Source organism: Trachurus japonicus, chromosome 2, assembly GCF_045865225.1.
Source record: "Trachurus japonicus isolate A0001 chromosome 2, Traja_1.0".
Lineage (NCBI taxonomy): Eukaryota > Metazoa > Chordata > Actinopteri > Carangiformes > Carangidae > Trachurus > Trachurus japonicus.
This window is the reverse complement of record NC_140908.1, coordinates 649563-674191: the sequence shown is the minus strand read 5'-3', so window position 1 is coordinate 674191 and position 24629 is coordinate 649563. Positions and strand designations below refer to the sequence as shown.

Here is a 24629-nt window from a genome sequence, read left to right as displayed (position 1 = left end):
GGACCCGCTGGTCCGAGCGGATGCGGCGGCGCACATTCGTTTTTTTTTTTTTTCCGTACTCCCCCTCCGTGCATGTCCGCGATGCACCGCTCCACAGACGTGTCCCCCCGCACAGCAGAGGAAACGGGCCCTTGAATGGCTGATCCAGACCCCTAGATTTAAAATACGAGTTCAGTTTTTGCCCACCAGCCACTGCCCCCCACCAGACCAGCTCTGAGTTCATGTTAAGTGTCACTCCAGCCATTCTTGCCTTCAGTCAGTAGCTACCAAGGGGGCAGTTGTCGGTCTGAGAAGTGAAGCTCACTTCCGCGTTCAAAAAACTGCAATCCCCTCGGCTGTCGCTGGGGGCTGGCTCCAGAAGGGAGCAACTCCAATTGAGCCCCATGTTAAAATAGCCGATTTTACAGCTTAAAAAAACATATTTACAGCCTGGTACATTTCATTTTTTTGGTCTCAACCGATAGTTTCTACCCCCGCACACACTCTGAGGGGGGTGAATTTTTTTTAAACTCTACTGTTTTACTGTTATTAGGTTTAAAGTTCTGGCCAATTAGGGCGCAGAACCGTTGAGTGACAGGTCCGGCGACCGCTGCTACGAGGCCAGTGGGCGGGCCCTCGGCCGGCCAACGGCCGCACCTCTCCAAATATGGCAAGTAGAATTCAACATGGCGCGGCTCAAACCCCCGTAGTAGCGGCACAAAACAGACTCCCCCAAACCAATGGGTGACGTCACGGACGCTACGTCCATTCTTTTTACAGTCTATGGTAGCTACTACCTAATGTGCTTCTTTTTTTCTTTTTTCTTTTTTTTAGTCTGTTCCCTTTATGTTCTCAGAGTACACTAGAATGCTTCATTTATGTGTTAAAAATTACATTTTTTTGTGGGGGGGAATGCCCCCAGACCCCCCAACAGGGGTCTAGTGACTCAACTTTTTCAACCCTTCTGACTTTACTGACAGATTCTATGCATCTTCAGGTAGGCTTACTGGACAGGGCCACCTTTGGTCAGCCTTATGGTTTTCATTTCAACAATTACAACTGCTTTTTTTCCCATTGTCCTGATTGGTAAACAGAATCATTTATTGAATAGGCTATCAAAGAAACAGTTTCAGAACAAGTTTCCTTCAGGTTTAAAATACAAGGCAAGAAATGATGGCAATTTATAGCCACACCTGGCGAATGAACCCTGATACACTGATGAAAAAAAATCTCCCTATTTTTCACAACCCAATGTTGGCAAGTATGGTTCAGCCCCGTCCACTTCTCGGTCTCCTGCCCAGATTACGTTGTACGAGCGGACCTGTTGGTCCGAGTGGCCACGGTCCAAGTGGACCTGTTGGTCTGACTCGTCCAACACAGTCCAGTCCTCCACCCGCAGCCCCCAGAAGCTGCAGACGGATCAACCAAACAGCGCTACTCCCTCTCTTCACTCAAGCTGATTTTTTCATTACGAGCGCTCACCACCATGGATCAATAACCGATCTATTATCACCACATGAATTACCTCATCTACCGAATTAACTAAGAAAACAGAAAACAATGTGAAAACTTTCAAATAAACCGCTAACAGTAATGAAGACCGCTAGCAACCACTGCTGTTAGCCAATGGCTCACCGCTACTTCCGGTGCTGACCGGAAGTTCCACCCATAACCGTTTCTACAGTAACGACCCCAGGAATAAGGTGGATAGGCAATATTAAAAAGTAGGCTAACACAGTGCTTGAATTAAATCAGTAAATTTTAAACTCTTCTAACAGATTCTTGTAAACTTGTTTTCGTTTATAGATGAAGTTCTTGTTATTAAATGTGCTGGTGACTTGTATTTGTTAAAATTCGTACTGTTTTCTTTTGTTTTTATCCAAGGAACTCATGTTAATTTGTCAATAAAATTTAACTGACCCGCCATTTTGCCGCCTTTTGTCTTTTGTAAACGGTTGGAGTGTTTATAAAGTTAAACAAAGCGCACGTTGTTTGATGACGTAACCACGCTCTGTGACGCAGCGGATGTTGTCGTCTGGCTTCTCTGGAGTGTTTTCGTCCACAGCAGCAGCTGCAGCCACAGAAACGAGACAAATGTGGTTTTAAAGTTCATTTTTAAAATTATTTTCTTCACTTGTCATCGAGCAGACAGCGCGTTGCTTCCCGCCACATGATCCCGCCGAAGAGTTTAGGACCGTTTAACCGGAAGAAGAAGAAGAAGTCCAACAGCAGCTAGCTTAGCTTAGCTTAGCTCACCGGGGCTAAGCTGAGACACTGCAGGTGAATAAGATTGAAAACAGTAGGGGACTCTGGATTTTAATAGGTTAAACTAACAGATTTCACCATGAAACTGAACAGGTTTATCTCTCACATTAAGACAATTGTTTTCTGTATTACACGTTTTGTCAAATTTAATGTTTAAATGTATAAAAAACGTGGGAATATTTAATGAAATATGCACTAATTAGCATACATTTCCATAAATATACTTTATTGATTCCCAAACTGGGAAATTACAGAACTGAAACCTGAACAATGGATAAAGCGACTTTGTTTTATTTTGTTGACACATTAGAGTCTTTAGTTTTTATAGAGGAGGATTGTGGATATCTCTTTTTATCACTCTGTAAATGAGAAAATACTGTCAGCAGCCCTAAAACATCTACTGTCTCCATGTTTTTAGTAATAAAATGTTGTATAAATGAGGCTGTGAATGATATATCAACAATCCCCTCTGTAAAAACCTTCAGAATATAGAAAGGGATCAAAGTGGAAGGTTTGGTGTCTGAAAGTGCTGCTGAAGTGGAGATTTCTAGCTCAGAGTCTGAGTCTGAAAAACTCTTTCTGAGAAAACGCCCTTTAAAGACTTGGACTGTAAAACTACAGAGATTGTTATTGTCAATCCTACTTTTAGGATTTGTTGTTGATACAAAGGAAATGACATCATTGTTGAGGAGAGAGAGAGCTTTGAATTTAGGAAAGTTATAGACAAAATGAAGTAAAATTAAATATTTCTACCTTTTCTTTCCACTATTCTGAAAGAAGAGATGCTAAGGAAGAAGAATGGACCAAAATTCATGACAGTATATGTGTTTGATTGTGTGTGTGTGTGTGTGTGTGTGTGTGTGTGTGTGTGTGTGTGGACAGGATGGCGTCTCCATTCAAAATCCCGAAGAGGAAACAGCCATCAGATGGCGACTCTGCCCACGTCCACCTGCGGTCACCGCTGTCCCGCCTCCACAGCACGCCGCCACAGTTTAAGGTGGTACAGTATTATTATGATTCACCGTCAGTGTCTTAAGGTGGTGTTAAGGTGGAATGACTGATCTGTCAGTCCGTGTGTTTACATGGACTTGAGGATCCGGTTTGTGAGTTTGTGCATGTAAACTTCAGAGTAGAGCTGCAACAATTCATCGATTAATCGAACAATAATCGATTATTAAATTAATCTTCAACTATTCTGATAATCTAATAATCAGTTAGGGTTAATAATCACTTCGAGTAGTTTTTTAAAGAAAAAAAGTCCAGATTCTCTGATTCCAGCTTCTTCAATGTGAATATTTCTGGTTTCTTTGTTCCTTTATGACAATAAACTGAGTCTCTCTTTGGTTTGTGGACAAAACAAGACATTTGAGGACGTCGTCTGGTGGTTTGAGAAACACTGATTGGTGCTTTTAACATGTTATTGACCAAACAACTGATCGATTAATCGTTTAAATGAATAATTGATAGATTAATTTATAATGAAGATAATGGTTAGTTGCAGCTCTTGGTCAGAGGTGAGATGTTGTCGCTCTCTCTTCCCGTTGGGAAACTCAAGTCCATGTGAACTCACTGAGTCGTTCATGTGTGTGGTTCTGTGTGAACAGGGTTATGGGGCCGAGTCCAGCAGAGGGGGGGGCAGCAGGATGCATGCTGGGAACTCTCACGGCTCCGCCACGGACAGACAGAGGTTTGTGACACACACACACACACACACACACACACACACACACACACAGACACAGACACACAGAGAAACAGCGCTGAGGTTTCCCAGCTGCCCTGAATGTGACACCGTGTTGTTATTGTTGTTCAGAGCGCCATCATGTAAACTTTCGTTCAGGGACGAGGTGAAGACGCTGCTGGGACTCAACACAGCCGCCGCCGCCACGACAGCCAATCACAGAGCTCCGGGACTAGGGCGCTCCACGAGCCAATCACAGGCGGCGGGGCAGAGGGCGGAGCCGTGGTCGACAGCCAACGGGTGAGTGAGTTCCTCCAGAGAAACGCAGGGCGCCGGATAAAGTAAATCAAGTTTTTTGTATATATCTTTATTAGGGCCGGGACTTTAACGCGTTAATTACGATTAATTAATTACACAAACATTAAAGCAGAAGTAAGTGATATATTTGTGTTAATATAAGTCTTAAATAGTTATATCTTCCAACAGCAATCACTTACATAGAGTGTTTGGTCTGAAACACGGGTCTGTCAGTCACTCTGCTCTGCTCTGAGCCGAAGAGAAAACATTTATCGTATCCTACAGTTTTTATCCAATGAGGAGAGAGAACGGCATGCAGGGCTGTGTGTGCAGCCAAGGAACGCCGTGAATGTGGTGACGTAGGGACGAGGACTGTTATGGTGCGTTCAAGGAAACTCGTATTTTTCCGACCGTGAAGTCGTACCAGTTCGATCTGGTACGAGCTCACCGGTCGGAAGTTACGAGTGGCCGTTATAGTGACTTTCACCGGTAAAACAGGTCGGAAAAACACTAGTGGGTTGCCTGGAACGCTACAAAGTCGTAAGTTGTGACTTGAAGCTGTAATTTACGATTTCAAAAGCCTGCCTGGAACGCAGCATTAGCGAAAACGACCGGACCACTTACTTCTGCTTTAACGCGTTAAAGAAATTAACGCATTTAATCGCACTTATTTTGCACCGCGGAACGTTTCTGACTGGATGAGTTTCAGGCGTACTGATTACACTGGAGCACAATCATCTAACAAGCTGCTGACACTGTTAATATAATACATCCATGCACTGATCACTGCAAGGGAGAGAGGAGGTGAAAAGAGACAACAACACTGTTACCTGTTGTATACTGGCCTCAGGCTGTACCATCGCTAAGAAACCAGTGAGTAACGAGTTAAAGCTATGGTCTACCTGTGGTCCGATATACACGCGGCCCTGCTGAGCTGCTGGTCTTCCTCCTCTCCCTGTCACACAGCCGCTTCCAGCCGCAGCCGCAGCCTGAGCGGGTCTCTGCACCGCGGCGCCGCGGAGCTCCAGGCCCCGGTCTTCCTGCTCCTCTTCCCCAGACACAGCACCATGTGCCCGGTCACCCGGCGCGAGGAGTCTCCCTGTAGCATGAGGCTGTGCTAACGGCTGCTAATGGTGGCGCTGCTCGTACCAGCGGTCGCCGCGGTCCCGTTGCCGGGGACGGCGACGACGGCAACTGGCACCGCCTCATTACCGGCAGCTGGTGCACAGCGGCGGCATCGGGACTGGCGCCGCCGCCATTAGTAGGCTAGCGCCGAGCACAGCCTCATGCTACAGGGAGACTCTTGGCGCTGGGTGACCCAGGACAGGGTCCTGTGTCTAGGGGAGAGGAGCAGGAAGAGTCGGGGCCTGGAGCGCCGCGGTTCAGAGAGAGCCCCCGGTCAGGCTGCTGCAGCAGCGGTGCTGAGTTTATGTTGAACAGGTAATCTTTGGTTTTATTGTGGAAGTTGTGACTGTGAATATGACATTTTACTCCGCATTCGGTTTCTGCAGGCAGCAGCAGGCTTGTTGCTTGCTCCGCTCTGGGAGGGGAGGGGAGGGGGGGGGGGTGTGTTTAAAAAAAAAAAAAAAAAGCGTTTCCGCTGCTGCAGCTGAACAGCTGATATGTGGTCAAGACGTAGCTACAGACCTGTCAGTGTCTCATGGTGCATAAGACTTCAACCCCAGAGCTCTTTCTTCAGACTGTCCTGACCTGTCCCTGAACATCACACAGGGACAACATGGAGCTGCCTGTGTGATTGGTTACTGAGTTTTATTAATGTTTACATCAGGCTTAGTTCAACAAATCAGTTTATGCTACTGTGATTTAAGTAGCCTAGTTAAATACTACAGTAATCATCATATTGTATTGGCAGGAAAGACCAAAATCTGTATCAAATATCGATTAATGAATTAATCGATAATTTGCATCCCTAGTCTGTTGGTCTTGGTTAAGTACCACCTTGAATGCTTAAGCTTATGTATTCAGTCATTCAATGGTATACTAAAATCCATGTGAAAAAAAAAAATGCTTCTCACTGTTCTCAGGTCAAATATTTATATGCGATTAAAATGCGATTAATTGCGATTAATTAATTACAAAGCCTCTAATTAATTGCGATTAATTTTTTTAATCGAGTCCCGGCCCTAATCTTTATTCTTTATTCTATTCTTTTATATAGTATATGTGTATTTATAGTATCTGCATATTTGCTTTTTGTATATAGTATATGCGTATCTTTTGCACCAGAATATTTGAATTCATTCTATTTTATTTTATTTTATTTAAATTCTTAATTCTCTAAATTCTTATTCTATTCTATTTTTGGTACCTTTATGTTTGCACCAACAACAAGTTCCTGGTGCTGTAAACTGACCTTTACTGCTCTGACTCTGAGTTAACTTTGAATTATTTTCCCCAAATTTAACACTCGGTATCTGTATCAGACTGATCCAATCCAACTGAGCTTTGAACAACTGGGATCAAAGTAAAGACGGATTATTGATTATTGATCCTGGATAGAAAAACACGGGATTTAAACATCCGGATCATTTAGATCCAGATTAAACCAGTTGAACAACTGGAACCTGGAGATCGATGAACTACAGAAACACAGACACAGAGAGAAAGATTTATTTATTTATTTTCTCTTAAGTTTTTTATTCTGTATATACTTTGTAGTTCTTTATAACTCTGATGTTTATTGTTTTGTTTCATTGTGTCTTTGTGCGTAGGCAACATAGTCTTTGTGACAGTCATGCCAATAAAGCTGAATTGAATTGATTTGAATTGACTGAGAGTCAAGAGCCGAAATTAAAATCAAACAGAGACTTTCTAACAGTGAAGGTGATAATTAACAACTCAGAGTCAATAATCATTGGTTCTAAATAAACGGTTGTTGTGTAGTAATAATAATAATATACATTTTCTTTATAACGTGCTTTTACAAGTGCTCAAAGACGCTGACATATAAAAACAACACGATTAAAATACAGAAACAACGTAGGGTATCAAAAAGATGAAAAGATGAAACTCATAGACAGAAGAAATGTTTAATATTTAATACATATTTAATTCACAGAGAGTTAAATCATGTAAAATAATTGAAAGAATAATAATAATAGAATAGAGAGAGACTGACGCTGTCCCTCTGTCCGTCCACCAGGTGGCGTCCTAAGAGAGCGTCAGACCGGCTGCTGCAGCCTGAGCTCAGCGTCCAGTGCCCGCCGCCGCCGCCACAGCAGAAGAGCACGGACCAATCAGGTCCGACTGGAGCGTTATTGATTATTAGTCGATCAGAATGATAATCAATGCAGCAGCAGTTTAAACTTTATTGATAATGTATTGATTTGTTTTCACCTCCAGGGTTGTCGTCGCCGCCGTTGTCTAAAATCATCTCCGTGGCGACCGTGGACTCCCTGGCGAAGCTCCGAGGTGAGGAGCATGCTGGGAGTCAGAGGAAGGGGGCGGAGCCTGAACAGGACGCCGGCGAGGAGAAGGTAACGCTCCGTCTGTCCGTCTGTCTGCAAACACTGATCGATCAATAGATCAATAGATCAATAGATCAGTAGATTAACGGCGTATTGATCCCGAGGCGTCGCCGGGCCGGAGGCGGAGTCTGGACCGGACGGCGTGGAGGAGCAGCGCCGTCGCCATCGCCGCCGCCATGGAGGAGGCCAGGGAGGCGCAGAGACGCAGGTGGAGGGAGTTCAAGGAGAGGAGGACCAATCAGACGCCTCGACAGACGAGGACGACGGAGCCCAGTGAGTCGATCACCGATCGATCGATCGATCTTCCCCTCTCTCCCTCCTCCTCCTCATCTTCCTCTTCTCCTCTTCCTCCTTCTCCTCCTCCTCCTCTTTTCCTCCTTTTCTCCTCTTCCTCCTCTCCTCCTCCTCTTTCTTTTTATCTGTATCCTCTCCTCCTCTTCCTCCTCCTCCTCCTCCTCTTCCTCCTTTTCCTCTTTTCCTCTTCCTCCTCATCTTCCTCTTCTCCTCTTCCTCCTCCTCCTCTTCCCCTCTCTCCCTCCTCCTCCTCCTCCTCTTCTCCTCCTCCTTTTCTCCTCATAATCCTCTTCTCCTCCTCTTCCCCTCTCCCTCCTCCTCATCTTCCTCTTCTCCTCTTCCTCCTCTCTTCTTCCTCCTTTTCTTCTCTCCTCCTCTTCTCCTCCTGTTCTCCTCTTCTCCTCCTCCTCTTCCCCTCTCTCCCTCCTCCTCATCTTCCTCTTCTCCGCTTCCTCCTATTTTCCTCCTGTTCTCCTCTCTTCTTCCTCCTCCTCTTTTCCTCCTCTTCACCTCTTCCTCCTCTTTTCCTCCTTTCTTCTCCTCCTCCTCCTCTTCCCATCTCTCTTTCCTCCTCCTCTTCCTCCTCTCCTCCTCCTCTAACCCCTCTCTCCCTCCTCCTCTTTTCCTCCTCTCCTCCTCTTTTCCTCCTTTTCTCCTCTTCCTCCTCTCTTCTTCCTCCTTTTCTTCTCTCCTGCTCTTCTCCTCTTCCTCCTCCTCTTTTCCTCCTTTTCTTCTCCTCTTCCTCCTCCTCCTCCTCTTCAATCAATCAATCAATCAATCAATCAATCAATCAATCAATCAATCAATCAATCAATCAATCAACAGGGATGCAAACAGCGCGCCGAAAAGCGAAACTCGCTTTTTTCATGACCAATTAGGTGACTTGTGTGAATCGTTCAGATCCGAAGAGTTTTTGTTTTTGAGGGGAGGGGGGGTCTCAGCGTCTCAGCTCGGGTCAGTAAAATGTTTTTCTAACAGGCTGACAGTGACAATCACGTGAAACTGAGGCAAACTCATTCATGGTCTCTGATTATACTGATAACAGCCGACCTCCGATGTTGACGCGCGACATGCGCGCTCGTTACCCAAAGCGGCGCGTAGCCGCGTGCAGTCGGTGCGATGGCGTTTTTTCCCCCCGTGCATGTCCGTGGAGCTGTGAGCCGCGGACATGCACGGTTCCCTACGTTGCTGTGTCAGGCAGGTGTCTCCCACGGAGCTCTGCCCCGTTTCAGAGGTGCAGGGAGTGGAAAGACGTCGCCTCCGCGATGTAGAATGTGTTCAATTCAAAAAGTGAAACTAACACATTATATAGGCCTATATGTCCATTACACACTGAATGAAACATCCCATGTCTTTATTTATTCAGTTTATAGTAATAATAATGACTAACATTCAGTGAAGACCTAAAAATCAGTATCTCTTTTTTTTTTTTTTTTTTTTTTAAAGCATTTTTAATATAGAAATGTTGGCCCTCTGAAAACTATGTCCATCTATATGCGCCCAATACTTGGTTGGGGTTGAACTACTGGAACCCCCCCCGCCAGACAATTCCTCTCTTTTTTGGTCCTGACCCGTTTGCATCCCTGAATCAATCAATCAATCAATCAATCAATCAATCAATCAATCAATCAATCAATCAATCAATCAATCAGATGATGATCAGATAGATATTGATCTGTGATCTGTTTCCACCTCCAGTTGTGTTGTCGAGCGAGGAAGAGGAGGAAGAGGAGGAGCAGGAGGAGCAGGGAGGAGGAGACGCATCACAGAGCGCCGTTCCAACCGACCAATCAGAGCCCAGCGTCCACACGGCGCCGCCCTCGTTCCTGCAGCTCCACTTCTCCTCGCTGCACGCCGGCCTGACGCACGCCCTCGCCGCGGCGGCCATGAAGGTGTGTGTCTGTGTCTGTGTGTGTGTGTGTGTGTGTGTCTGTGTGTGTGTAACCGTGGTGCGTTCACTGTCAGGCAGCTGCTGTGGGACTTCACAGCGTTTCTAAACTCTTCCTGTTTTTCCACGTCCTGATCCAGACACACACACACTTGTATTGTGTTGCTTGTGGTTTTAATAACTCACATGTGTTTTCCAGCTTTTGTTTGTTTCATTGTGTGTGTTTGTACGTGTGTGTGTGTGAGTGAGTGTGTGTGTGTGTGTCACTGGAAAACACCTCGGTCGGTTTTGGCCTTAGAGACGCCAAGCTGTCGTCATGGCAACGTCACCAGAGCCGCTGTAAATGGTTATAAAGTTCTTAACGAGTCGTTAACGAGCGATGGAGGAGACTCAGCAGGAGGTGCAGGAGGAGGAGGAGGAGGAGGAGGAGGTGGGGGGAGGAGGAGGTGGGGGGGCAGGAGGCAGGAGGAGGTTAGTGGGTCAGCGTGTCACAGGGGGCGGAGCTTCAGCAGCTGGTCAACATCTGCACCATAAAAACAACACAAACAACACAATGTGTGTTAACTCTCACTCTCTGACTGTTGTAGGTCACTGAGGACGGAATCATCCTCCCTCTGACAGGTACACACCTCCTCCTCTACTCCTCCTCCTCTACTCCTCCTCTACTCTATTCCTCCTCTACACCTCCTCCTCTCCTCCTCTACTCCTCCTCCTCTACTCTATTCCTCCTCTATTCCTCTTCTACACCTCCTCCTCCTCCTCTACTCCTCTACACCTCCTCTACTCCTCCTCCTCTACTCCTCTATTCCTCTATTCCTCCTCTACTCCTCCTCTACTCCTCCTCCTCTACTCCTCTATTCCTCTATTCCTCCTCTACTCCTCCTCCTCTACTCCTCTATTCCTCTACACCTCCTCTACTCCTCTATTCCTCTATTCCTCCCCTACACCTCCTCTACTCCTCCTCCTCTACTCCTCTATTCCTCTATTCCTCCTCTACACCTCTTCTACTCCTCCTCCTCTACTCCTCTACTCCTCTACTCCTCTATTCCTCCTCTACTCCTCCTCTACTCCTCCTCCTCTACTCCTCTATTCCTCTATTCCTCCTCTACACCTCCTCTACTCCTCCTCCTCTACTCCTCTATTCCTCTATTCCTCCTCTACACCTCCTCCTCCTCCTCCTCCTCTACTCCTCTACTCCTCTATTCCTCCTCTACACCTCCTCCTCCTCCTCTACTCCTCTATTCCTCCTCTACACCTCCTCCTCCTCCTCTACTCCTCTATTCCTCTACTCCTCTATTCCTCCTCTACTCTATTCCTCCTCTACACCTCCTCCTCTACTCCTCCTCTACACCTCCTCCTCCTCCTCTACACCTCCTCCTCTACTCCTCTATTCCTCCTCTACACCTCCTGCTCCTCCTCTACAACTCCTCCTCCTCCTCTACTCCTCTATTCCTCCTCCTGCTCCTCCTCTACTCCTCCTCCTCCTCCTCCTCTACTCCTCTACTCCTCCTCTACACCTCCTCCTCCTGCTCCTCCTCTACACCTCTGCTCCTCCTCTACTCCTCCTCTCCTTCTCCTCCTCTACTCCTCCTCTACACCTCTACTCCTCCTCTACTCCTTCTATACACCTCCTCCTCTTCTCCTCCTCTTCCAATCCTCCTCTATTCCTCCTCTACTCCTGCACTACTCCTCTTTCTCTACTCTACACCTCCTCTACTACTGCTCCTCCTCCTCTCTCCTCTTCCTCCTCCTCTCTCTCTCCTCCTTTCTCCTCCCCTTCTCCTCCTCTTTCCTTCCTCGTCTCTCTCCTCTTCCTGCTCCTCTCTCTTCTTCCTCCTCCTCTTCCTTCTACTCTCTCTTCCTCCTCCTCTTCTCTTCTCTCTCCTCCTCTTCCTCCCCCTCCTTCCTCCTCTCCTCTCCTCTTCCTCCTCCCCCTCCTCTCTGTCTCCTCCTCCTCCTCTATCTCCTCCTCCTCTTTCTCCTCCCCCTCCTCTCTGTTTCCTCCTCCTCCTCTGTCTCCTCCTTCTCCTCCTCCCCCTCCTCTCTGTCTCCTCCTCCTCCTCCTCTATCTCCTCCTCCTCCTCTTCCTCCTCCCCCTCCTCTCTGTCTCCTCCTCCTCCTCCTCTATCTCCTCCTCCTCCTCCTCCTCCTCTATCTCCTCCTCCTCCTCCTCCCCCTCCTCTCTGTCTCCTCCTCCTCCTCTTCCTCCCCCCCTCCTCTCTGTCTCCTCCTCCTCCTCTTCCTCCCCCCCTCCTCCCCCTCCTCTCTGTCCCCTCCTCCTCCTCTTCCTCCCCCTCCTCTCTGTCTCCTCCTCCTTCTCCTCCTCTACACCAGGTCACATGACTCCTCTCTGTTGCGTCTCCTCTCAGTGTCTGGGGAGGAGGAGGAGGAGGAGCCAGTGGAGGTGACGGTGGTGGCGTCCCAGGTCAGAGGTTACGGCGTGTGGGACGGCGGCGAGGTGGCGAGGGGCGGAGCTCTGCTGGACGGATGGACAGGCCCCGCCCCCTCGCTGCTGTTCCTCTGGGTGACGGACGCTCAGGCCAGACTGCTGCAGAGAGAAGTGGCGGCGCTGCAGAGCCCCGCCCCCCCAGGTCAGACCACGCCCACCGCTCAGTTTCATGGACATCCCATAATAATAATCAGCTGAACTCATTGAAGCTGCAGTCGGAAACTAAACTAAGAGGGTAGTTGCTCTGTTGTTTCTCAATCTGGAATATTTCTCCTCCTTTTCTCCTCTTTTCCTCCCCTTCTTCTCTCCTCCTCCTCCTCCTCTTCTTCTTCTCTCCTCCTCCTCCTCCTCTTCTTCTTCTCTCCTCCTCCTCCTCCTCTTCCTCCTCTTTTCCTCCTCTTCTCTTCTCCTCTCCTGCTCCTCTTCTCCTCCTCTTCTCCTCTTCCTCCTCTCCTTCTCCTCTTTCTCTTCCTGTTCTCCTCCTCCTCTTCCCCTCTCTCCCTCATCTTCCTCCTCCTCTCTTCTCCCCTCTTCCTCCCCTCTCCTCCTCTTATCCTTCTCTCTCTTCTCCTCATCCTCCTCTCCTCCTCCACTTGTTCACCCCCTCTCCTCTCCTCCTTCTCCTCCTCCCCCTCTCTTCTCCTCCTCTCTTCTTCTCCTCCTCTTCTTCCTCTCCTTTCTCCTTTCTTCTCCTCCTCTTTCCCTCCTCCTCCTCTTCCTCTCCTTTCTCCTCCTCTCTTCTCCTCCTCTTCCCCTCTCCTTTCTCCTCCTCTCTTTTCCTCCTCCTTCTCTTCTCCTCTCCTTTCTCCTCCTCCTCCTCCTCCTCCTCCTCCTCCTCATCCTCCTCCTCCTCCTCCTCCTCCTCCTCCTCCCCCTCCTCTCCTTTCTCCTCCTCTCCAGGTCCTCCCTGCTCCTTCCTCCTCCTGGTGTTGAAGGAGCAGCTGGAGGAGCTCCAGGCTGCTCTGTTGGCCTCCATCTTGGACATGGAGGAGTACAAGAGGGGACGCTGCTCCTCCTCCTCCTCCTCCTCCTGCGGTGGCCTGACCTCCCCTCTGAAGTGGAATGACGGGCTGCTGCTCCTCAAAACCTGTCCTCCTCCTCTGGACCAGCACCTCCTCTCCCTGCTGGGCCAGTCAGAGGAGTCCAGCCCGGTGAGGAGGAGTCAGAGGAGGAGGAGGTGCAGTCTGAGCTCCTCCGGTCTGCAGCAGCTTCCCACCAGGTCAGAGCAGCGACATGAAAGAGTTTTTATTTTCTGTTCCAAACCTCATGTTTAAATATGTAAATGAGACAATGGCTCATTAAATATGCACTAATTTGCATATTTCCAGAACAGAAATCTGAACAATGGATAAAGCTACTTTGTTTTATCTTGTCGACATATTAGAGTCTTTAGTTTTTACAGAGGAGGATTGTGGATATCTCTTTTTATCACTCTGTAAATGAGAAAATACTGTCACCAGCCCTAAAACATCTAATGTCTCCATGTTTTTAGTAATAAAATGTTGTATAAATGAGGCTGTGAATGATATATCAACAATCCCCTCTGTAAAAACCTTCAGAATATAGAAAGGGATCAAAGTGGAAGGTTTGGTGTCTGGAAGTGCTGCTGAAGTGGAGATTTCTAGCTCAGAGTCTGAAAAACTCTGAAAAAACTGAGAAAACAACCTTTAAAGACTTGGACTGTAAAATTACAGAGATTGTTATTGTCAATCCTACTTTTAGGATTTGTTGCTATGAGACAAAGGAAATGACATCATTGTTCAGGAGAGAGAGAGCTTTACAATGACATGACATGGCTCAGACTAACTCCTGGTCAGAATTTGTACCTCATACAACCCCACTTCAAAAAAGCTGGACTATCCCTTTAGTCCTGGTCCAGGTCCAGGAGCCGGTTGCACCACCTCTCACTAAGTGTTTACTAACCTTAGTAAATGTGTAAGTGTTTACTAAATCAAGATAAATTAAAATGGGTTGCACCAGTTTTACTAGGAATCACGTAGAGCTAGTTTTAACTATTAACTAACTAGTTTTAACTATTAACTAAGTATTAACTAACTATTAACTAAGTGTTTAATAAATATTCACACCTACCCTAGGGGTTGTGGAACTGTTTACTAGTAGCCTATATCAATCAATCAATCAATCAATCAATCAAGACTTTATTATTAGACTCCACAGGTCCATAAAGACAAACACACAAACATTTAAAAGAGACAGTCATACCAGTGTTTCCACATGGCTGACTGACCTATAGTTACCTAACGTTAGTTTGTCCACACAGGATCAAACCAACTGAAAAAAAACAACAACTAGCTTATAACGGCTCGTTTAGAGAGGCTTGCTTTACAAAACAGAGAACCTGCCGTTAGGAAAAGGCTTTTTAGAGACAGAATCCACCTTTAGATGTATATGAGGACTTTGATAATTATTTATTTATTTATTTGTTTATTTCGGGCATGTCAATTAAAGCAGAAGTAAGTGATATATTTGTGTTAATATAAGTCTTAAATAGTTATATCTTCCGACAGCAATCACTTACATAGAGTGTTTGGACTGAAACACGGGTCTGTCAGTCACTCTGCTCTGCTCTGAGCCGAGGAGAAAACATTTATCGTATCCTACAGTTTTTATCCAATGAGGAGAGAGAACGGCATGCAGGGCTGTGTGTGCAGCCAAGGAACGCCGTGAATGTGGCGACGTAGGGACGAGGACTGTTATGGTGCGTTCAAGGAAACTCGTATTTTTCCGACCGTGAAGTGGTACCAGTTCGATCTGGTACGAGTTCACCGGTCGGAAGTTACGAGTGGCCGTTATAGTGACTTTCACCGGTAAAACAGGTCGGAAAAACACGAGTGGGTTGCCTGGAACGCTACAAAGTCGTAAGTTGTGACTTGAAGCTGTAATTTACGATTTCAAAAGCCTGCCTGGAACGCAGCATTAGCGAAAACGACCGGACCACTTACTTCTGCTTTAAATCATCATCATCACACTTCATCTTAGTTCAAATAATACAATACACATGGTCGAAAGGGAAAGTGGGAGAAGCTAAAGCTTATCTAGTCCCACCCCCATTACCCACAGAATAAAATCTTTATCGTGATCTTTTCTTTTCTTTTACTTATGACATTTTGACATAACATGTTCCAGCAGTAGGTAGTATACAGAGCTGAAGTTTAGCTCTAGACAGTACATACAGATTACGTGTGTGTCTGCACATGTGTCCATATTTGTCCGTCATGAGTGAACAACAGTCTCGTCTTGTAGCCTGGCATGTCACAAAATCACAAAGTGGTCCAATCGACAGAGAGCAAAAGTCCAGTGTACTGATTATTTGTTGGGATGGTGTGAGAGCCCTTTTATGCCATTTTTCTTTTATTCATCCGTCTCTTCTGCAGCTTTTGCCACGCTTAACTTCGCCACATCCTCCAGAGATATTTACTGTCGGTATCGTTTAAATACGCGACCACATAATGTGGATCACGGACATGCTAACGTTAGCTGTGGCAATTAAGCACGGGTCCGAACGTGGCTCTACCTACGTTGCTACGTTACTATACTTCGCTACGGGGTCGATGCAGAATGTGGTTGGGGACACAGGTCAAGTACAACGGTACTGTGAAATAGAAATACCACAACATTGCCGGTGTAGGTACCAAACGTGTCCGCGCTGCCAGATTTGTCCGGGGCCGCGACTGGCGATGACGTGGCGCATCGTGATTGGTCATGAGGATTTATAAAAGTTGTAGGTAGACGAATGTGAGCTATTTATATTTTCTTATGATAACATTAAACATTTACACAGCTAACAGAGACGAAAATGATTAAAATACTGTAATTAGCGCGGGCGTTCACGAACGTTTGTTTAGCGTTGCCTAGGAGATCTGTGCCAAATCTGCCGAGAGTGTGTTGTTGAGCCAGAGACAGGTCTGGAACAAAGTTCATTTTCTCCTGAATTGTCTGTCTGAAAATTGCCTGTCAAACTGTTGAGAAGAGATGTGGCTTGTGACAGATGATTTAGTCTGGGGCAAAGTGACTAACTTCGCCAACATCCGCGGTAGCATCTAAGTAATGCATTACGCCACCACGACCAATCATGATGTGCCACGTCATCGCCAGTCGCGGCCCGGACACATCTGGCAGCCCGGACACATTTGGTACCTACACCGGCTTTCCGGATGTGGTGGCATGTGTCAATGTGGGACGCACTTCAAAATAAAAGCGCCCAGCTGTTCCTGTGTACATTCTGCTCCGCACGCTGATTGGGTAGCCAAGTTGTTGTCATCACTTCATGCGACTAGTAACCTGCTAGTAACCACTTACGCATTCAAAGAATATTCCACCGATATCAGGTCTACTTGGAAGGTTATCAATCAACTTATGAATAAACAAAAGTCTTCTGTTTCTCATCCTTCAGAGTTCAATGAAGGTGGTGTAACATTTACTGATCCTTATGTAATTTCTTGTGAATTTAATAATTTCTTTGCACAAGTGGGTTCCGCTTTGTCAAAGAACATTAAACCTTCTAACAGAAATCCATTGGATTACATAAAGGGTAACTTCCCCCCTCTTTTACAGTTTGAAAATACAGACATAGCAGAGGTGATGGAAATCATTGGCAGATTGAAAATATCTGCTGCGGGCCATGACGATATCTGTGCCTCATTGATTAAATCTGTGTCTTCATCTATTGTTGAACCATTAACGTATATTTTCAATCTATCTTTGCAGACGGGATGTGTGCCTAAAGATCTAAAAATTGCTAAAGTTATCCCACTTCATAAAACTGGGGATACAAGATCATTTAATAACTATCGACCAATTTCTATTTTACCATGTTTTTCAAAAATTTTAGAAAAACTGGTACAAAAAAGAATCTTATCTCATTTAAATAAACACAGCATTTTACACGAGCACCAATATGGTTTCCGGGAAAATCATTCTACAGATATGGCCCTCTTACAGCTGGTTGAAAAAATCTATACAGCCATGAATAACAATAAATATGCCTTGGGTATTTTTTTAGATTTATCGAAAGCCTTTGATTCTGTTGACCACACTATTTTACTTTCCAAGTTACATCGTTATGGTTTTCATGATTATTCATATATTTGGCTTGTTAATTATGTTTCAAACCGAGAACAGTTTGTTTATGTCAATGGTTGTACTTCCTCCAGAGCCCAGTTAACATATGGTGTCCCCCAGGGTTCCATACTTGGTCCGTTATTGTTCCTTGTTTACATTAATGACCTTGCAACTGTTTCTTCCACGATGCTACCAATACTTTTTGCTGATGATACTAATCTGATTTTGACTCACAGTCACTTTGATTCTTTAATTAGTGAAGCCAATTCTGGCATTATTAAATTTTCTGAATGGTTTCCAGATAAATAAGTTGACATTAAATGTAAAAAAAACTAATTTTATTATATTTACGGGAAAAAATAAAAAATATTGTAAATCCAGCGCTAAGATCACTATTGGGGATAATGATATAATTCAGGTTTCCTCCACCAAATTTTTAGGGGTAATAATTGATGAGAGGTTGTCATGGTCCGAACATATTAAACTTGTTAATAATAAAGTGTTGAAATCCATTGGTATCATCAGAAAAATTCGTGATTTCATATCTCAGAAAGTTTTAAATATACTGTATTATAGCTTAATTCATCCACATCTCAGTTACGGTAATATTGGGCTAGCATTTATCCTTCTAATTTACAGAAATTATTAATCGCGCAAAAGAAATTTGTTAGATTAGCCACCTTCTCTAATTATTTGTCTCCATCTGCCCCTCTGTTTAAGAATCTTCAGATAATGTCAGTCTACGATATTAATATACTTCAATCATGTGTATTTATTTATAAATATATCCATCTTTCCCACTTGCTGCCCAAATCCTTTCATGAATTCTTTACAGTTAACTCTCAGGTCCATTCTTATAACACAAGACACACTGATAAACTTCATCCCCCTTTTTGCCGCACTACTCATACTCAGTTTTCTTTTGCTTACAGAGGCTCCATACTTTGGAATTCCCATCTACATGTTGTTAAATTATCTTAATCCCTCAATACTTTTAAGTTAAGACTGAAAGCTTACCTGTTAAATCAAAGTTCCTAATGGTTTCTTTTCGAGTATATTTGTCATTGGATCATTATCTCTTTACATGCTCATACACTCAGTTAAATACAATTATTTTATATTTATACATACCCATGTTTTTATTTCTGACTTCTTTGAGTGTGTGCTATAAAATGGCACTTGTATTGCTTCCTTTTTTGTTGTTATTTGTTGTTGCTTTCTCATATTGCTGTTGTTGATTTATCCTCTGAATGTGTATATTTCTTGGGGAGGTGCTTCTTATAAGCCCATGTAGGGTTTTTTAACCTCTCCTGCACTTACTATTCTTCTTTCATTTCTGTTTTTTGTAATTGTCGTTTTTTATGGTGCAAATAAATAAATACAAATAAATACAAAAATTTACTAGATACGGGATTGCATAAACTGGTCTGGTGCAACCGAAATTAGTAAACAACTAGTTGCAAACTAGCTAGTAATTACTAAGGGTTTAGTAGCGGTTTAGTAATGACTAAATCCTGAATTTAGTAGAGAGATACGCCAACCTGGTGCAACCCCACCCTGGTCCTGATCCCTGTCCCCGTCTCAGGTTGATCCAGTTCCCGGCTCCTCCCTCCAGAGGAAGGATCTCTGTGACCCAGGAGGATCTGTCCTGTCTGGATGCCGGAGAGTTCCTCAACGACGTCATCATCGACTTCTACCTCAAGTCAGTCACACACACACACACACACACGCGGAGGCTGTGTTCGAAACCGCATACTATATACTTCCATACTGCATACTGTCCATACTCCATACTGCATACTCATCGATCAGACAGTATGCAGAGCGTTTACACTGCAGCATAGGCTACTACATAATAACCCATAATGCACTGCGCTGAATCAGCAGTCAGAAGCTGATTTCATTTTAGCTCTAACCTCTGTAAATATATCACTTTATCAACATTTCAAACATGTTTAGGCGAGAAAGTAGCCGTTTAGATCAGCAGTGTGTCGTTAATTTGTCTAAATACCAGCTGTTTACAATTTTCTTCAGACGAATTCGGCGCTACTCAAGCTAGCCGTTGTGACCAACGCACTTCAGGTTACTTTCACAAAATAAAACACCCGCTGCCCTTTACATAGAGAAAACCATGACGATAGAATTCGTGCTTTTACTTTGAAATAGGAAGCTAACCTACCCTCGATGTAGCTAGCTTGAACCAAAATAAAGCGTCTTTGCTTGAACCCTCCGTTTTGACCGATCTCGTCCCGTTAGCGGCATTTGACCGCTCAAGATGCCTTACCGGAGAGTTGTGTCAGCTCTGAGATCGGCCCGGTTCATTGTAAAACATTTATTTATTGGTGTAAATGTGGTGTTATCTGTGCATAACGTAGGCTACAGACCCCAAGGCAGCGCTGCTCTTCTGTCCAACCGTGGGTTTTTATTCAAACAAACTTCTGCTACTGCCACAATTGTTAGATTTACCCCAATGAGACCAACATTTACCCCCTTCACTTCTCCGAAAATCATCGGGGCAAACTTCTAAACAGCCGTCGTTTGGATAAACTAACCGCACATTGGGGATCTAAACAGTTACTTTCTCGCATGAAAAAATATGAAAACCTAATATAGTCACATAATAACAGGCTTCAGCAGGAACATTTTTGTGCTTTCCTGTTTAGTTTTTTTTTTTTCTTGTTCGCGGTAAAGAAAATACGATCCGTGACGTCACGTTACGTTGCATCTTGGGTAATTTGAGTGTGAGTAGCAAGCTCCTCATGTATACTCAACATTCTGGCGAATCTCGTGTAGTTGCCATCCGGGAACTTCTCGCATACTCAAACTCGCATACTACGCATTCGCAAGTATGCAGACACACAGACAAACACACCCTAACCTCTCCTCCTCCTCCTCCTCCTCTCTCCTCCTCCTCCTCCTCCTCCTCCTCCTCCTCCTCCTCCTCCTCCTCTCCTCCTCCTCCTCCTCCTCCTCCTCCTCCTCCTCCTCCTCTCCTCCTCTCTCCTCCTCCTCCTCCCTCCTCCTCTCTCTCCTCCTCCTCCTCCTCCTCTCCTCCTCCTCCTCCTCCTCCTCCTCATCCTCCTCCTCCTCCTCCTCTCCTCCTCCTCCTCCTGCAGGTTCCTCCTCCTGGAGGGAGCGTCTGGTCCGGTGTCTGAGCGCTGTCACGTCTTCAGCAGCTTCTTCTTCAAACAGCTGAGCAGACGGCGAGCGGCCGGAGAAGACCACGCCCCCTCCGTACCGTAAGTCACATGACCTCGTGACCTCATGACGGTAACCGATGGATACCTGGAACAAACCGGTTCCAGGTGCTTCTCCCCTTCTGTCCCTGCCACTCTGGTGTGAACAGAAAACACTAAAGGGACAGTTAGTAGCTGTGACAGCCAGTCTAGACATAACGTAGCCGGTGACCTCTGACCCCGGTCAAGTGACCTCACTGTGACCTCTGACCTGTTGTCTCCTAGCGACCGCCACATGAGGCATCAGAGGGTGAAGACCTGGACTCGCCACGTTGACATCTTCACCAAAGACTTCCTGTTTGTGCCTGTCAATCAAGAGTAAGACGCACGCACCTCCTCTCTCCTTTTCCTCCTTCTCCCTCCTCTCTTCTCCTCCTCCTTCAACATATCTGCTCCTTCTCCTTCTTTTCCTCCTCTTCCCCTCTCCCTCTTTTCCTCCTTCTCCTCCTCTGTCCTCCTCCTGTCATCTCTCCTCCTTTCTCCTTCTTTTCCTCCTCATTCTCTCTCCTCTCCTCCTTCTCCTCTTTCCTCTGTCCTCCTCCCCCTCTCTCCCCCATCTCTCTCCTCCTTTCTCCTTCTCCCTCCTTCATCTCCTCTCCTCCTCCTCCTTTCTCATCTCTGCTCCTTTCTCCTTCTTATCCTCCTTCTCTCTCCTACTCTCTCCTCTCATCTCCTCCTTCTCTGTCCTGTCCTGTCTCACCCATATCTCTCCTTCTCCTCTCTCCCTCTCTCCTCCTCCTCCTCCTCTTCCTCCTCCTCCTCCTCTCATGCTGTCCTTGTGTTGTAGATCTCACTGGTTCCTGGTGGTCGTGTGTTTTCCTGGTCTGGAGAAGCTTCAGTACGAGGAGTCAACAGGTGAGGAGGAGGAGGAGGAGGAGGAGGTGGGGGGGGGGTATGGAGCGAGTGTGTGTGTGTGTGTGTGTGTGGTATGTGGGTCAGTGTGTTCCTCCAGTCCTGATTATTAAAAGTGTGTGTGTGACAGATGAAACGTTCTGCTCCGTCGTTTCTCTAATTGGACTCGTAAAAACTCAGCGTCTGGTTCCAGTTAGAGGAAGCTCAGGCTTTTATTGTGGAGGGACAGCTGCAGGAAGTGGAGGAGGAAGAGAGGAGAGGAGGATGAGGAGGATGAAGAGGAAGAGAGGATGAGGAGAAGAGGAAAGGAGAGGAGGAGGAGGAGAGAAAGATTAGGAGGAGGAGAGATGAGGAGGAGGAGAGGAAGATGAAAGGAGAGGAGGAGGAGAGAAGAGGAAGATGAGGAGGAGAAAGAAAGAGGAGAAAGAGGAAGAGAGAGGAGAGAGAAGTAGAGAGGAGGAGCAAGAGGAGAGGAGGAGGAGGTTCTCAGGTGTGTCTGTGTGTTTCAGGTGCATCGGAGCGAGCAGCAGGAAAACCTCCTCTGAGCCTCAGACCGCCGGCGTGCACGGAGCTCGGCTGCCGCAGCGCCAGGCGGACCAAGAGGTGAGTGTCAGGGCTTTTATTTTGAAGGTGAGCTGTCAGTGTTTTTATTTTGAAGGTGAGCTGTCAGGGCTTTTATTTTGACGGTGAGCTGTCAGGGCTTTTATTTTGAAGGTGAGCTGTCAGTGTTTTTATTTTGAAGGTGAGCTGTCAGGGCTTTTATTTTGAAGGTGAACGGTGGGGGCTTTTATTTTGACGAGAGCTGGTGTTTCCTGTCTAGGCCGTGTGTCCTGGTCATGGATTCTCTGAAGCTGTCGTACCACGACAACGTCTGCAGGCTCATCAGAGAGTGAGACACACACACACACACACACACACACACACTTTCCTCCTCCTCTCTCCTCTCCTCTCCTCCTCCACCTATAACACCTGTAACACCTGTCCGTCACTAAGCCCCGCCCCTTCCTGTGCAGCTACCTGCAGGTGGAGTGGGAGGTGCGGCGCCGGACGCCGCGGCTCTTTACGGGCGAGTCGGTGCCGAGCTGCCGGGTTCGAGTCCCTCAGCAGGACAACAGCAGCGACTGTGGCGTTTACCTGCTGCAGTACGCCGAGAGCTTCCTGCAGGTAACCACGGCAACCACTCAGACCTGGGAGGGGGGGGGGTCGTTATGGTAACAGGGTCAGATACATACACAATGAAACTGTAAATCTGAACAACGATCAGGTAATCAATCGCCTCAGGCCTCAGCCGATCAATCGAGTAAACGGAGCTCTCTGATTGGCTCCCCAGAATCCCGTCGTGCACTTCGACCTCCCGGTGTGTCTGGACAACTGGTTTCCGCGGCAACGTGTCCGTCGGAAGCGCGAGGAGATCCGAGGTCTGATCCTGAAGATGTACGAGAGCCAGAAGAACCAGAACGACGTGCAATAAGCCATTTCTACTTCCTGTCTACTTCCTGTTCCTGTTTTTGTAAAATAAAAGTTATTTATTGATAATGTTTGTGTCGGGCTCTTATTGTGAAATCATCAATAACCAACAAACTGATCAATCAACAGTCAAACCGTCAAAATAAAAGTGTAAACTGCTTCACCGTGTCAGTGTTAAACCTTCACGGGAACAGCAGCAGGCTCTTATTTTGAAAGGCTAAAAGCTTCATGGGCACAGCAGCAGGCTCTTATTTTGAAAGGCTGGCAAAAACTAAGACGAGGAGCTCGTCCAAGAAAAACAAATGTTGTGGTTGAGGAGAGAAAACAACTTCAAGAGAGAACTGGAAATAAACGAGTGAGATGGAGGGAGGGAAGAAAGAAACAAAGAAACAAATAAAGACAAGAAAAGAAACAAACAAATAAACAGATAATAAAGACACAAAGAAAGAGTAAAAACACAAATAAAGAAAGAAACAAAGAATAAATAAAGACAAGAAAAGAAACAAATAATAAAGACACACGGAAAGAATAAAGACAAAGAAAGAAACAGAGACAAAGACACAAGGAAGAAAAGAGTAAAGACAGGACTTCAAAGGAAACAGAGAGAAAGAATAAAGACACAAGGAAAGAAACAAAAATAAAGAGAAAAGTAAAAAGTGAAGACAGGACATCAAAAAACAGGGAGAGAAAGAAAGAATAAAGACACAAGGAAAGAAAGAGAGTGAGGAGAGGATGTCAAAGGACACAGAGTGAGAGAAAGAATGAAAGAATAAAGACACAAGGAGAGAAAAAAAGAAACAGAATAAAGACACAAGGAAAGAAAGAATAAAGACACAAGGAAGGAAAGAAGAGGGAGGACAGGACTTCAAAGGAAACAGAAAGAGAGACAGAAAGAATAAAGACAAAAGGAAAGAAACTAAAATAAAGACACAAGGAAAGAAAGAAAGAAAAGGGTGATGAGAGGACGTCAAAGGAAACAGAGTGAGAGAAAGAAATAATGAAAGAATAAAGAGAGGAGGAATGAAGACAGAACGTGGAGGAAGAGAAATAAAGGAGTAAATAAAGAGTTTAACAAGCAGCTGGACGATGGATTCCAGATGTGTCCTAGAAAACTTGACTTTATGTGGATTTCTTCATCAACAGCTGCAGCAGCGGCGCTCTGCTGTCGGAGCGTCCCTGAACGCCTCACGGCCCGCAGCGCTTTATCATTATTATTATAGATCATCAATAGTTGATCGGTGTCGATGGATCGGAGTCCAGGTCAAAGGTCACCGGGTCGCTCTGTGTGTGTGTGTGTGTGTGTTGCTCTGGTAATCTGGGGGTTTTATTGAGCGCCCCCCGCTGAGGACCAATCAGCTTACAGCTCATTAACTGGATCAGACTGGTGGGGGGCGACGGGGAGGGAGAGGGGGGTCGTCAACGGCAACAACAACAGAATCACAGAGAACACAAACATCAAGAGTCCATGTACACACACACACATACACACAGAGTACAGGATGTTCATCTGTTTAAAGCTGGTCCTGGTCCTGATTCTGGTCTTGGTCTTGGTTCTGGTTCTGGTTCTGGTTCTGGTTCTGGTCCTGGTCCTGGTTCTGGTCCTGGTCTTGGTCCTGGTCCTGGTCTTGTGGTGTATCAGACTAATCTGGGT

The 24629-nt window shown here is 45.9% G+C and overlaps 1 protein-coding gene across 1 annotated transcript; it reads left to right on the top strand.

Moving 5' to 3' along the window:
- Positions 1 to 2012: 2012 nt before the first annotated feature.
- On the top strand, positions 2013 to 23049 carry senp7b (SUMO specific peptidase 7b). The gene is made up of 19 exons (XM_085794282.1): positions 2013 to 2259; positions 3127 to 3241; positions 3849 to 3931; positions 4058 to 4225; positions 7386 to 7483; positions 7586 to 7719; positions 7815 to 7983; positions 9703 to 9896; positions 10480 to 10513; positions 12262 to 12483; positions 13242 to 13560; positions 19009 to 19125; positions 20540 to 20662; positions 20885 to 20977; positions 21447 to 21514; positions 22021 to 22114; positions 22332 to 22400; positions 22525 to 22675; positions 22842 to 23049. The coding sequence occupies exons 2-19, from the start codon at positions 3128 to 3130 to the stop codon at positions 22980 to 22982; spliced, it is 2391 nt and encodes a 796-aa protein (XP_085650408.1). The 5' UTR covers positions 2013 to 2259; position 3127; the 3' UTR covers positions 22983 to 23049.
- Positions 23050 to 24629: the final 1580 nt, after the last annotated feature.